This window comes from Rattus norvegicus, chromosome 2, assembly GCF_036323735.1.
Source record: "Rattus norvegicus strain BN/NHsdMcwi chromosome 2, GRCr8, whole genome shotgun sequence".
Taxonomy (NCBI): domain Eukaryota; kingdom Metazoa; phylum Chordata; class Mammalia; order Rodentia; family Muridae; genus Rattus; species Rattus norvegicus.
This window is the reverse complement of record NC_086020.1, coordinates 33,644,872-33,656,385: the sequence shown is the minus strand read 5'-3', so window position 1 is coordinate 33,656,385 and position 11,514 is coordinate 33,644,872. Positions and strand designations below refer to the sequence as shown.

The following is an 11,514-nucleotide window of genomic DNA, read 5'->3' as shown; positions in this document are numbered from 1 at the left end:
AAGGAATAGAGACAGAGAAAGAGAGGGGACAGAGGACAGAGAGAAGGGGGAAGGGAGGGGAAGGGAAAGGAGAGGAGGAGAGAAGCAGTTCTTTTTTTATAGCAAACTGGCCTATCTGGCTGTTGCTAGGTAACTGTTGGGCAGAGCATAGAAGGAATGCCAACAACCTGTGCTACAAGAGATCCTGGTCAACAAATAAATAAATCCTCATTGATGTTACTGAAATTTAATGTGGAAAAAGATTTCACTGAAGTTATTTAGCCTTAATAAGGTGTCTGAGGTAGAAGGATGGAGTGCTGCATTATGGATTCTTGTTAAATAGAATAGATTCTACAAAACTGTATTTTTGAAGTAATCTTAAACAGGAGCGAAATTAAGCATGTGGCACATTTTCTTTTGTCCCTGGGGCAGTAGCTATTGGGGCGATTGGTATGTTAATCTATTTGCTTAGGCTATAACTTCATGCTATAAACCTCAAAATCCATCCCAGGCAGCGGTCGGAACAATCATACTAAAGACTGTCTCTGCTTCAAAGCTTTCGCGAACTCTTAAGATAGTACTGGCACTTCTGTAGATGAGGATGAGAAACAGTAAGTAGGGGCTGGAGAGATGGCTCAGCGGTTAAGAGCACTGACTGCTCTTCCAGAGATCCTGTTCAAATCCCAGCAACCACATGGTGGCTCATTCATAACCGTCTGTAATGGGATCAGATGCCCTCTTCTGGTGTGTCTGAAGACAGCTACAGTGTACTTATATATACTAAATAAATAAATCTATTTTTAAAAAGAGAAACAATAAATAGGACAGCAAAACTGTTATGCGTGCTCCAGAAACGTGGCGGCCCCACAGTCATTTTCCTAAGGTCCAACGGAGTTGCCTTGGACAGCACACAAGTGGGCATTGCCGGCCAAGCCTACCTAAAGCAGGTGGCAGCAAAGAGGCGAGTGCGCAGGCGCAGAGCTTGACCTCACGAGGGGTGGGCGGTGCTGCCAGCTACAGCCTCGCTCTGGCCCCACCCCTCGCCGAACTTGGGATCGCGGGATCGCCCAGGAAACGCATTCTACGGGAACCCGCAGCACCAATGGGAAGAGAGCGAGTGCCATGAACTGACCAATGAGGAGGGAGCGGCCCGGGGTTTAAACCCAGGCCCGGCAGACTCCTCCCGGCGTGCTGTGGGGGAACGGCTGTTAGTGTTTAGGTGTGGGCAGCCAGAGGTTAGGGTGTCTTCTCAGATCGGCGAACCTCTGCTTCAGGAGGAGCCATGGCGCTCAGGGTCACTAGGGTGAGTCGGGCCGGGCGCTGCGGTCCTCGCTGTGGGAGAAGGCCGCGGCGGCCAGGAGGGGAAGGGGATGCCCGGAAGGTTCCGGCCAATGGAGGAGCTAAGGACCCTCCCTGGAGGGTGAAAAAAGACTTCGGGACATATCTGGGCTGAAGGACTTAGAGGGAGTAGGGTGGTGTGCTTTTAATGATGAAGGCCCAGAGTGAATCTTCCCAGAGTCTGTCTGCCCAGAGTCTTCCCAGAGAGCTGTCTACAAGGAGGCTTTCATGATTACCTTTCCGATGTAAATTTCACCGTGTTTAGGATTGCTTGGGACTTAAAGGGAAATTGGATAATAGGTGAACGTTTTGGGTGGAAACCTGCTTGTCAGGGCTGGAGGATAGATCCTAGAGCCCTTGCTTTCCATAGTGGGGTCCCGCCTTAATTAACCCATGACTTCCTGGAGCCGCCATGGATCCTCTCTCAAGTGGTTCTTACTTCTTTCAGAACACGAAAATTAACACAGAAAATAAGGCCAAGGTCAGCATGGCAGGCGCCAAGCGTGTGCCTGTGGCAGTTGCTGCCTCCAAACCCCTGCTGAGATCGAGAACTGCTCTTGGAGACATTGGTAATAAAGTCAGCGAACAGTCAAGAATACCCCTCAAAAAGGTAACTTATCTTCCTGGTCCAGTTATCCTGAAAAAGCCCATCTTCTAGGTGTCACCGTTGGAAAAACATTCTGTTCTTTCACTTTCATCCACAGGAAACAAAAAAGTTAGGTTCTGGAACAGTTACTGTTAAAGCCCTACCAAAACCTGTGGACAAGGTGCCAGTGTGCGAACCAGAGGTGGAACTGGATGAGCCTGAGCCTGAACCTGTTATGGAAGTGAAACACTCTCCTGAGCCTATTTTGGTAAACTTAGCATTTTAAAAAGTGTATTCCTCCTCTCTGACTTCATTTCATGTTGATGCACACGACGGCATTTAAATATATTGTTTATTGAGTGGTTAGTGCATTTTACGTGCACTAACAGCTCTAGGGTAAGTATTAGCACTCTGCTTCAGATGGTGGCAGATAAATATGGTAGGGCTCTTGTTTTATGTAGACAGTCTCACTGTGTGCTCCTGGCTGGCCTGGAACATAGAGGTTTGCCTGCCCCTCGAGGCCTGGGATCCAGAGGTGGCATAATCATTTTCTTTTTTGTGTAACTGTATAGCTTCCGCTGTCCTTGAGTTTGAGATTCCCACCTCTCCAATGCTGGGGTGATATATTCAGGCTAGATCTTTTAATTGGTTTCTTTAAAAGGAAAAAAAAATCTCAGACAGAAATAAGATTAATTAAATAGGGTCCTTGGTAACACATCTTCCAATCCCAGCATTCTGGCCTAGAGGCAGGTGGGCCTCTAAGTTCAAGGCGGGCTGTGTATATAGTAAGATCCAGTCCAGACAGAGCTGCATCTAGTGAAACCGTTTAAAAAAAAAAAATAGGGCTGGAGAGATGGCTCAGAGGTTAAGAGCACTGACTGCTCTTCCAAAGGTCCTGAGTTCAAATCCCAGCAACCACATGGTGGCTCACAACCATCTGTAATGGGATCTGATGCCCTCTTCTGGTGTGTCTGAAGACAGCTACAGTGTACTTATATATAATAAATAAATAAATCTTTAAAAAAAAAAAAGATGATGGATTAATGTTGATGGGTTAACATTTAAGCCCCAAATGGAAGTTTACCTGAGTTCGTAGCCTGTTAGATTGTGTTTAGCATAGGGATGCTCTGGGTTCAGTCCTTGAGTACTAAAACCACACACACACACCGCCAGATTTTACTACTAGGTGTGATGGTGCATGTTTGTGATTTTAGTACTTCCTCTAAGGCAGGAGGGTTGAATGCTCAAGGCTAGCTAGGGCTCTCTGGGTTTGTAATCAAGAACTTGTATTCACCTGAATAATTGATTAATTGATAATTGAAGGCTTGGCATTCTTTTGAATTGACCTCACATGATGCTGATGAATAAATGGCTTTATTATCACTTACCTGCTCGTTTCCTTTGACTTGCCTTACATGTTAGTATCTATAGAGTCCTGTGTGTGCCCAATCGTATGTATCTGAAGAGAGACTCCTTTGGAGCTGGAGTAACAAGCATTTGTGAGCCACCCAGTGTGGATGCTAGGATCTGAATTCTGGTCCTCATGGAGTATCAAGGGCTCTTTAACTGCTGAGACAGTTCTCCAGCTCCCATGCTCTCTTGTATTTTGTGTGAGAATACACAGAGAAGTCAGAGACAGCTTTTTTTTTTTCCCCCTTCGGAGCTGGGGACCGAACCCAGGGCCTTGCGCTTCCTAGGCAAGCACTCTACCACTGAGCTAAATCCCCAACCCCTTAGAAGACAGCTTTTGAGTCAGTTCTTCCACCATGTGGATCTCCTGGGGGTTGAACTCAGTTGTTAGGCTTAGCAACAGGTACCTTTACCCGTCTTGCCAGCCCACTTCTTCGTACTTTAAACTACCTGAATCTAAATTGGGGCTTATTTTTTTATGAGACCAGATCTTGCTGGCTTGCAGTTTGCTATGGAGACCAGGCTGGCTTCAACTCAGAGACCTGCCTTCCAGGTGCTGGGATCAAAGCTTATATTAACCATGCCTGGCTCTGATTGTTAGAACTGTTTTCTGATTGTTAGAATTGTTTGTTTTTTTTAAAGATTTATGTATGTGAGTACACTGCAGCTGTCTTCAAACACACCAGAAGAGGACATTGAATCCCGTTACAGACGGTTGTGAGCCACCATGTGGTTGCTGGGAATTGAACTCAGGACCTCTGGAAGAGCAATCAGTGCTCTTAACCTCTGAGGCATCTCTCCAGCCTGCCATTTTTTGTTTGTTTGTTTTGTTTTGTTTTGTTTTGTTCTATGGTTTGTTTTTTTCTTCATGAGTGAGATATCAGTTTGCAATGAGTGCAGGGCCCAGGGAGATCTGAAGAGGTCGTCAGATATCCTGGAACTAAGGTTGAGTCACCTGGTTTTTTAATAGAAAACCAGCCCTTGGCAAAAGCAGCAAATGTTCTTTATAGCTAAAACCATCACTCCAGCCCAGTATGAATCATTTCCCAAAAAGAAATTGGGGGAAAGAATCTGAAATACCTTTCGTTTAATAAAATGAATTACATTTATTTAGAATGACTTACTGAATTGGGGATGATGACTTTACGCTCCCATGATGTAGCATGTTTCATGAAGTCTCTTTTCTTCAAGGTTGATACTCCCTCTCCAAGCCCAATGGAAACATCTGGATGTGCACCTGCCGAAGAATATCTGTGTCAGGCTTTCTCCGATGTGATTCTTGCAGTGAGTGATGTAGATGCAGACGATGGTGGTGATCCAAACCTCTGTAGTGAATATGTGAAAGATATCTATGCTTACCTCAGACAACTGGAGGTCAGTATTGTCATTAGCGTCTGCCTTTACTAACTGCAGCTACCCTAAGCCCTTACTCTTGCTATTTAAGATCCTCCTGGATCAGTATTCCTGGTGCTGGAATTAAAGGGAGATGCTGCACTATACCTGGTTTATCCCTTTATGTTATTTACTAACTAATTTAAAGGCTAGCCTGGAACTCACAGAGATCCTTCTGCCTCACTGGTGCTGGGATTAAAGTTCTGTGACATTCAATTCAGCTGTCAAAGAAATTTTTACTAACAGCGCACCTGACAATTTTTGACAATGAATACTATTTGTTACACTCAGAGCACTGTTGTTAGTTTTGAAACACTAAAAATAAAGTCACTAACCCCGTGAAGTGGACTTGCCACTTTGAATATAAAATGTCAGTGTTGGGAGATACCTTCCTAAAATAGACATACCATAGAGAGGGGGAAGTCCTACATGTGTGTGGTTCGAGAACGGGTTGGATGGTGCTAACAGACACTCGCTGTCCCACACAAGGCATTTTGTATCAGTGTGCGCTCGATTCTCTATCCAAGGTGGAAGTTGTTGGTCCCATCACCTCCACCTACTTGGAAAACTTTCTATCAATGGGACTTGCCCTTTTATCTTTTAAACAAGACATTCTATATAGTTCATGCAGTTTGATCAGGTTTAGACCCTCCCTGTCCCCCCAGTCCTAGGGACAGTCCTTGTGCGTGCTAATCAAGTACTTTGCCACTCAACTATATCCTAGCATTGTCTTCTCAGGTTGTCATTAGTTTTTTGGGTTTTTTGTTTGTTTGTTTGTTTGTTTTTTTATTTTTTAGTCTCTTTTGTAATAGTGTTTCCAAGTGTTGTTGTATGGGTGGGCACATAGAGGGGGTCAAATGACAACTTCCAGGGGTTGATTGATTGCCTTGTGAAGTGGCAGCAGTACATGCCTTTAATCCCATCACTGAGGAGGCAAAGGGAGGAGGCTAGCCTGATCTACATAGTTCCAAAACAGCCAGGGCTACACAAAGAAACACTGTCTTGAGAAACAAAAAGACAAAAGAATTGGTTCTCCTTCTGCCTTTATGTGGGTCCTGGAGTGAATTAAAATTCAATTTAAGGGCTGGAGAGATGGCTCAGTGGTTAAGAGCACTGACTGCTCTTCCAGAGGTCCTGAGTTCAAATCCCAGCAACCACATGGTGGCTCACAACCATCTGTAATGAGATCTGATGCCCTCTTCTGGTGTGTCTGAAGACAGCTACAGTGTACTCATATGCATAAAATAAATAAATCTTTAAAAAAAAAAATTCAATTTAAGTCAGCAGGCCTTTCCCCATGAAGCCATTTTGCTGACACCCATTCTTTGTAGCTAGTGTCTGTATTTTCTAAAGTAATGTTTAGTAAGATTCCTGGTTCCAAACTAGCTGTCTTCCTTTTTCCTTGTTAATACTTTTTTTTGTTGTGTTCTAACACTGCAGAACTGGGTTTCGTATTTGCGCTATGTTGGGTGTTTTGAGTGTATAACTTAGATCAGCTTTCCAGCAGAGTGAAAAGATCTGAGATGAGGATGGGTACAGGGTATAAGCTGCAGTCATTCTGGTTAACCGAATATCAACAATATGAAGAACCTGTTATGACTAACCTAAACCTTGCTTTCTTGGTGAACTTCTGTCCCAAGAGCTACTTGTTTTGTGTTAGTTGACTGGCCTTTGTGGACACAAACGTTATATGGCAGGATTGTTCTAGAATAACTGGCATTTTCTTTTACAGGAAGAGCAGTCAGTTAGACCAAAATACCTACTGGGTCGTGAAGTCACTGGAAACATGAGAGCCATCCTAATCGACTGGCTAATACAGGTTCAGATGAAATTTCGGCTGCTGCAGGAGACCATGTACATGACTGTGTCCATTATCGATCGGTTCATGCAGGTATGTGTGCTCCAGCCATTTGCAGTTGGTTCTCCGGTTGTCTTCTCTGAGAGTCTCAGAGGAGGGGGAGCAGGCCCTGAAGGTAGGCAGGAAACTTACCTGCTGAGCCTGAAACACCCTTTTCTTGGGAAGTCAGGTGTATCAGTTGAGAGGTTCGAGGACAGACTGAACTTGCCATTGCAGGACAGTTGTGTGCCCAAGAAGATGCTGCAGCTGGTTGGTGTAACTGCCATGTTTATTGCAAGCAAATACGAGGAGATGTACCCTCCAGAGATCGGTGACTTCGCTTTTGTGACTAACAACACTTACACCAAGCACCAGATCAGACAGATGGAGATGAAGATTCTGAGAGTTCTGAACTTCAGTCTGGGTCGCCCTCTGCCTCTGCACTTCCTCCGTAGAGCATCTAAAATTGGAGAGGTACAGACTTCTGGAGGAATTTTTTTCTTTTCTTTTTTTGTTTTTTTTTTTTTTTTGTTGTTTTTTGTTTGTTTGTTTGTTTTGTTTTGCCACATGAGAAAATACAGCTGCTAACATTTAAAAATAAGGCTGATGACCTAACTACATATCGTGTGGTTACTTTGAGAGTTTAGTCCCAGGCCTTTGTCAGTTACTGCTAACGGCTTAGAGTGGTGTGTGGGTCGTCTGTTCCAGGTCGATGTGGAGCAGCATACTTTGGCCAAATACCTCATGGAGCTCTCCATGCTGGACTACGACATGGTGCATTTTGCCCCTTCTCAAATTGCAGCTGGGGCTTTTTGCTTAGCCCTGAAAATCCTTGACAACGGTGAATGGGTAAGCTGTCTCACCAAACTACCAAGCATTCGAATAAATTACTTGGTGTTAAGACCACTCTCCTGGTTCCTACCTAATATGGAAGGAATGTGAACATAAATGGTAACCCAAACATGCTGCCATCTTAGATTGGCTCCCCTTCTGTAGCCAACTTAATCTTTATGATAACAACCTTTTGAGGAGGGAAGCCACACCCAAGTGATTTAAGAAACTTAGCCACATCCTTGGAGATGCATTTCTCATGTACCGGGTGCTATCCTGACCTTCAGATAAAGAAGCCACAGTAATAATATTGTGCTTAGATTAGAGCTCGCGCTCTTCCAGAAGTACACATGGGCAAAGAGGTATGAGGGGTGATGACCAGACACTGTCCTCTGCCAGACATAGCATCTAGAACACTGATGAAAGCTGCTGGTGTTTTAAGCCTGTTTTTTGTTCACTTAGACACCAACTCTGCAGCACTACCTGTCCCACACGGAGGAATCTCTGCTTCCTGTGATGCAGCACCTGGCTAAGAACATAGTCATGGTGAACCGTGGCCTCACAAAGCACATGGTGAGTCCCACCACCACAGGCGGGGAGAGGCCCGTCTGAGATCAAAGCCAGCCAGGACTCCATAGAAAGATTGTTTTCACTTTTTAAGTTAAAATAGAAACGTTTCTACCCCTCCCAAGCACACCCCCACTGGCATAATTCGTTTTCTTCCCTGATTGTAGTGCTCTTTTTCTCTTACAGACGATCAAGAACAAGTATGCAACATCTAAGCATGCTAAGATCAGCACTCTGGCACAGCTGAATTGTACACTAGTTCAGAATTTGTCTAAGGCCGTGACAAAGGCGTAACTCGAATGGACTACCTCGTCTGCAGATGCAGTTGGCACCATGTGCCGCCTGTACATAGGATACCATGTTTATTTGCTCTTCAATAAAGGTTGTGACTTTTTTACTTTGCATAGCTCAACTCATTTGAATGTGGTTGCTTCTGACTTTAGGATAACAGAAGTTGTCAAAGAATTTAGGAGTATATCAAAAACTGCTTCTAGTTTAACAGTGGATTCAGTTAATGTATATATGTGTAGCCTATATTTTATATACTTGCTTCACTTTGTGTGTCCTTATCATGTAGTCATCTGCCTAGCTCTGGGTTAAACTCCAAGTCTACCAGCTAGTCCTGCTGCCTGAAACCACTGTCTCTTGAGCTGTCAACTTTCAGATCTTGAAACGAAGTGTTTTTGTTATGTAATTATTTATTTGTTCTTAATTGGAAGGTAGGATGTTCAAAATTAAAGGTGTCTTAAAATAATTTGCCCCTAAGTCTCAGTACCAACAGATAAGGGTGTATTCTTGTATATCCTGTATAGATATAATCATGCATTTATTGTCGAGGAGATGTTTTTATGTGGGTTCATTTATCAACAGTAATCCTTTTAGCATCCTTCAAGGCCTATATTGCATTTCCTAGTGTGAATAAACGATGTAATATAGTAGTCAATCGTTCCCTTAGTGATATTCAAGTGCATTCTCTCACTGCCTCTCCACAATGCTGCTTAACACTGTTTAATACCTTGCCTGGCTCCATGCATAGTAGCTCTCCCAGGGGGTGTGCTTTCAATTCTGACAGCCAGATGAGTGCGGCTGGCACCATGCCAAGGTGCCACTTCTTTCTCCTGTTTTGTAACACCAACTGGAAAAAAATCCTGTCTCATTTGCTGTTTTAATTTATACATCTGATTCCGAGTTGAATAAAATTGTATTTCTGGAAAGCTTTCTTTCCCATTCACATTTGCCCTCTTGACTGTGTGTTGTCTTTTGCTATATGGAACCTTCTGTTGCTAACAAACATCTTCCTATAGTTCTAGATTTATTTTTTTTTTTATTCTTTTTTTTCTCGGAGCAGGGGACCGAACCCAGGGCCTTGTGCTTGCTAGGCAAGTGCTCTACCACTGAGCTAAATCCCCAACCCCCTAGATTTTCAATCATAAGGTGGGCCACACCTTGTCCCAGCACAATGGAGGCAGAGACAGGTAGACTTTTTATGGGTTCAAGGCCAGACCCTGTCTCAGAAAAAATTTTTTTCCAAAATGCTTTCTCTTAGGTGTACATTCCTTCCTTCGATGAGTAAAGTCTAAGTGTATGACGATGTACGATGTATGTCGGTGATTAAGTGTACATTTCTGGTCTAAATGTTGGTTTGCCCCTGTAATAATAGTTTTTAAAACCGAGTTCCAGAGTTTTTGTGGCCACCTACTATGGCTTGACTGTTCTCAAGTACTTGGCATTGTCAAACATTTGCCATATGAACTTGAACAGTGTTCAGTTGCCAGTGCAAGGTTTTAACTGTTGTCTATTACATCAGCTTGGTGTAGAGCTGCGTGTATCTTGTTATTTAGAAACTTCTTGTTGAGCCTTCACTGTACAGTCCTGAGGTTCCTTACTTATGCTGGGGTGAAAACTTGTGAAAAATCAACTTCTTTGAAATTAAATTAAAATCTAATTGTGTAATTTCCCCTTTACTTTTCTTCAGCCTCTCCCATGGAACCCACCCTCCCCTTGCATTCTCAAGCTCATGACCTCTGGCTTTTGTTGATGTGAATATGTTCATAAGTATATAATCGGCACAATATGTTGTATGTATTTCAGCACTGACCCCTGTTACCTGTAGTTGTCTTGGATTGCCTCCCACCCCCATGAGTTTCCCCTTCTGGGTTGATATCATCTTTATTAAAGTCCTGATTAAACTTTATGGGTGTAATTCCCCTGACATCTCTAGAACTCACAACTTCAAGCAGTCTTTCTATTCCTCTGGCTCCTAATATCTATGCCTCCATTCCAGTTTTCTTTCTTGGAGGAGTTGCGTTGTTGATCCAGGAGCTGGGGTTGGGACAGGGCAAGCTCACTTGATAAGAGTGTGGCTTTCTGTGTGTCTAAGGATGTTTCCAGTACAGTACTTGTGTGAGCTCACTCGCTCTCTCTCCAGGTGGCCTGGATCACTCAATCCCTCCTCAACCTAAATGCTGGAATGCTTCACTCTTCTTGCCTTTGATTGGCTTCTGTTGTATGGAGGGGTGGTAGGGATTCTAAGTCACATATGCTTTTGTTACATGTTGAGATAACACTTAACGGCTCATGTAGAGGTTTTAAATCTTTAATTTTTATTTAAGAGTTTGGCATAAGATGTTTTGATTCTAATTTGCCACTCACTTCACTCCCCACCCCTCCAAACCCTTCCCAGATCCATCCCCTTCCCAACCCAACCCAATGTTGTGCTTTGGGTTCTGAGTTTTAACTTTTAAAAGGTGTCCGTAGTACTTTAATAACAGGACTGTATTAACAATAGACATGGGATGGTCAACTTGGGGAATAGCTGTGAAGGAATGCAGCCCTCCACAAAGAGCTGTTTTATTCTGCAAGGATGTACATATCCCTCAAGTGACTGTGAGAAGCTTACTAATGAATCAAGCATTTGTATGTACAGCATTTTCTCCTCTCCTTGACATCAAGGCTCCATTGTAACCTGTCAAGTCAGAAACTAGATACTTGGGAGCTCCCAATTCTCAATGTGATTTCCAATCCCAATTATACTTGCCACAACTCTCCAATAGGATCTCTGTCCTGTATATCCTAGGCTGGTCTCAAATTCATTACATTCTTGCCTCAACCTGCTGTTCTAGGATTGCAGATATCTTTCATTTCACTGATAGATGGAGTACCAGTGTAAGGAATTGAAAGGGCATGTTTGTGGCATGGTAAAGTCTGGAGAACATGTGCCAGCACTGCCTCCTGGTTGAGGTATTCATTTCTTCATGAAACTGGAGGTTATGGACCTCAGGAACTGTAATAGGGACTAAGGATGTAGATCAATAGGGGTTGGGGATTTGGCTCAGTGGTAGAGCACTTGCCTAGCAAGCGCAAGGCCCTGGGTTCAGTCCCCAGCTCCAAAAAAAAAAAAAAAAAAAAAAAAAAAAAAAAAAAAAAAGAAAGAAAAGAAAAGAAAAAAAGGATGTAGATCAATAAGAGACCCTAGGTTTGTTCCCAGAACATCAAGAAAGTTAATACAATTCTGCAAGAGTCCCATGATTCTCAGCATTTGGAAGTTGAAGGGATTGGTAGATCAAGATCAGCT

The 11,514-nt window shown here is 43.4% G+C and overlaps 1 protein-coding gene across 1 annotated transcript; it reads left to right on the top strand.

Annotated features, from left to right (window-relative positions):
* The first annotated feature begins 1,160 nt into the window (after positions 1 to 1,160).
* On the top strand, positions 1,161 to 10,134 carry Ccnb1 (cyclin B1). Its single transcript, NM_171991.3, has 9 exons — positions 1,161 to 1,282; positions 1,766 to 1,927; positions 2,022 to 2,171; positions 4,505 to 4,687; positions 6,438 to 6,596; positions 6,780 to 7,016; positions 7,251 to 7,391; positions 7,836 to 7,946; positions 8,127 to 10,134. Exons 1-9 carry the CDS (start codon positions 1,262 to 1,264, stop codon positions 8,232 to 8,234), a joined length of 1,272 nt encoding a protein of 423 aa, NP_741988.1. The 5' UTR covers positions 1,161 to 1,261; the 3' UTR covers positions 8,235 to 10,134.
* Positions 10,135 to 11,514: the final 1,380 nt, after the last annotated feature.

What these genes read in the sequence shown, in the direction of transcription:
- Ccnb1 (NM_171991.3), top strand. Translation starts at nt 1,262, where the DNA reads ATGGCGCTCAGGGTCACTAGG. An exon ending in TGGCGCTCAGGGTCACTAGG is followed by an intron (nt 1,283 to 1,765) that starts GTGAGTCGGGCC and finishes TACTTCTTTCAG; the next exon opens with AACACGAAAATTAACACAGA. An exon ending in GTGGCCTCACAAAGCACATG is followed by an intron (nt 7,947 to 8,126) that starts GTGAGTCCCACC and finishes TTTCTCTTACAG; the next exon opens with ACGATCAAGAACAAGTATGC.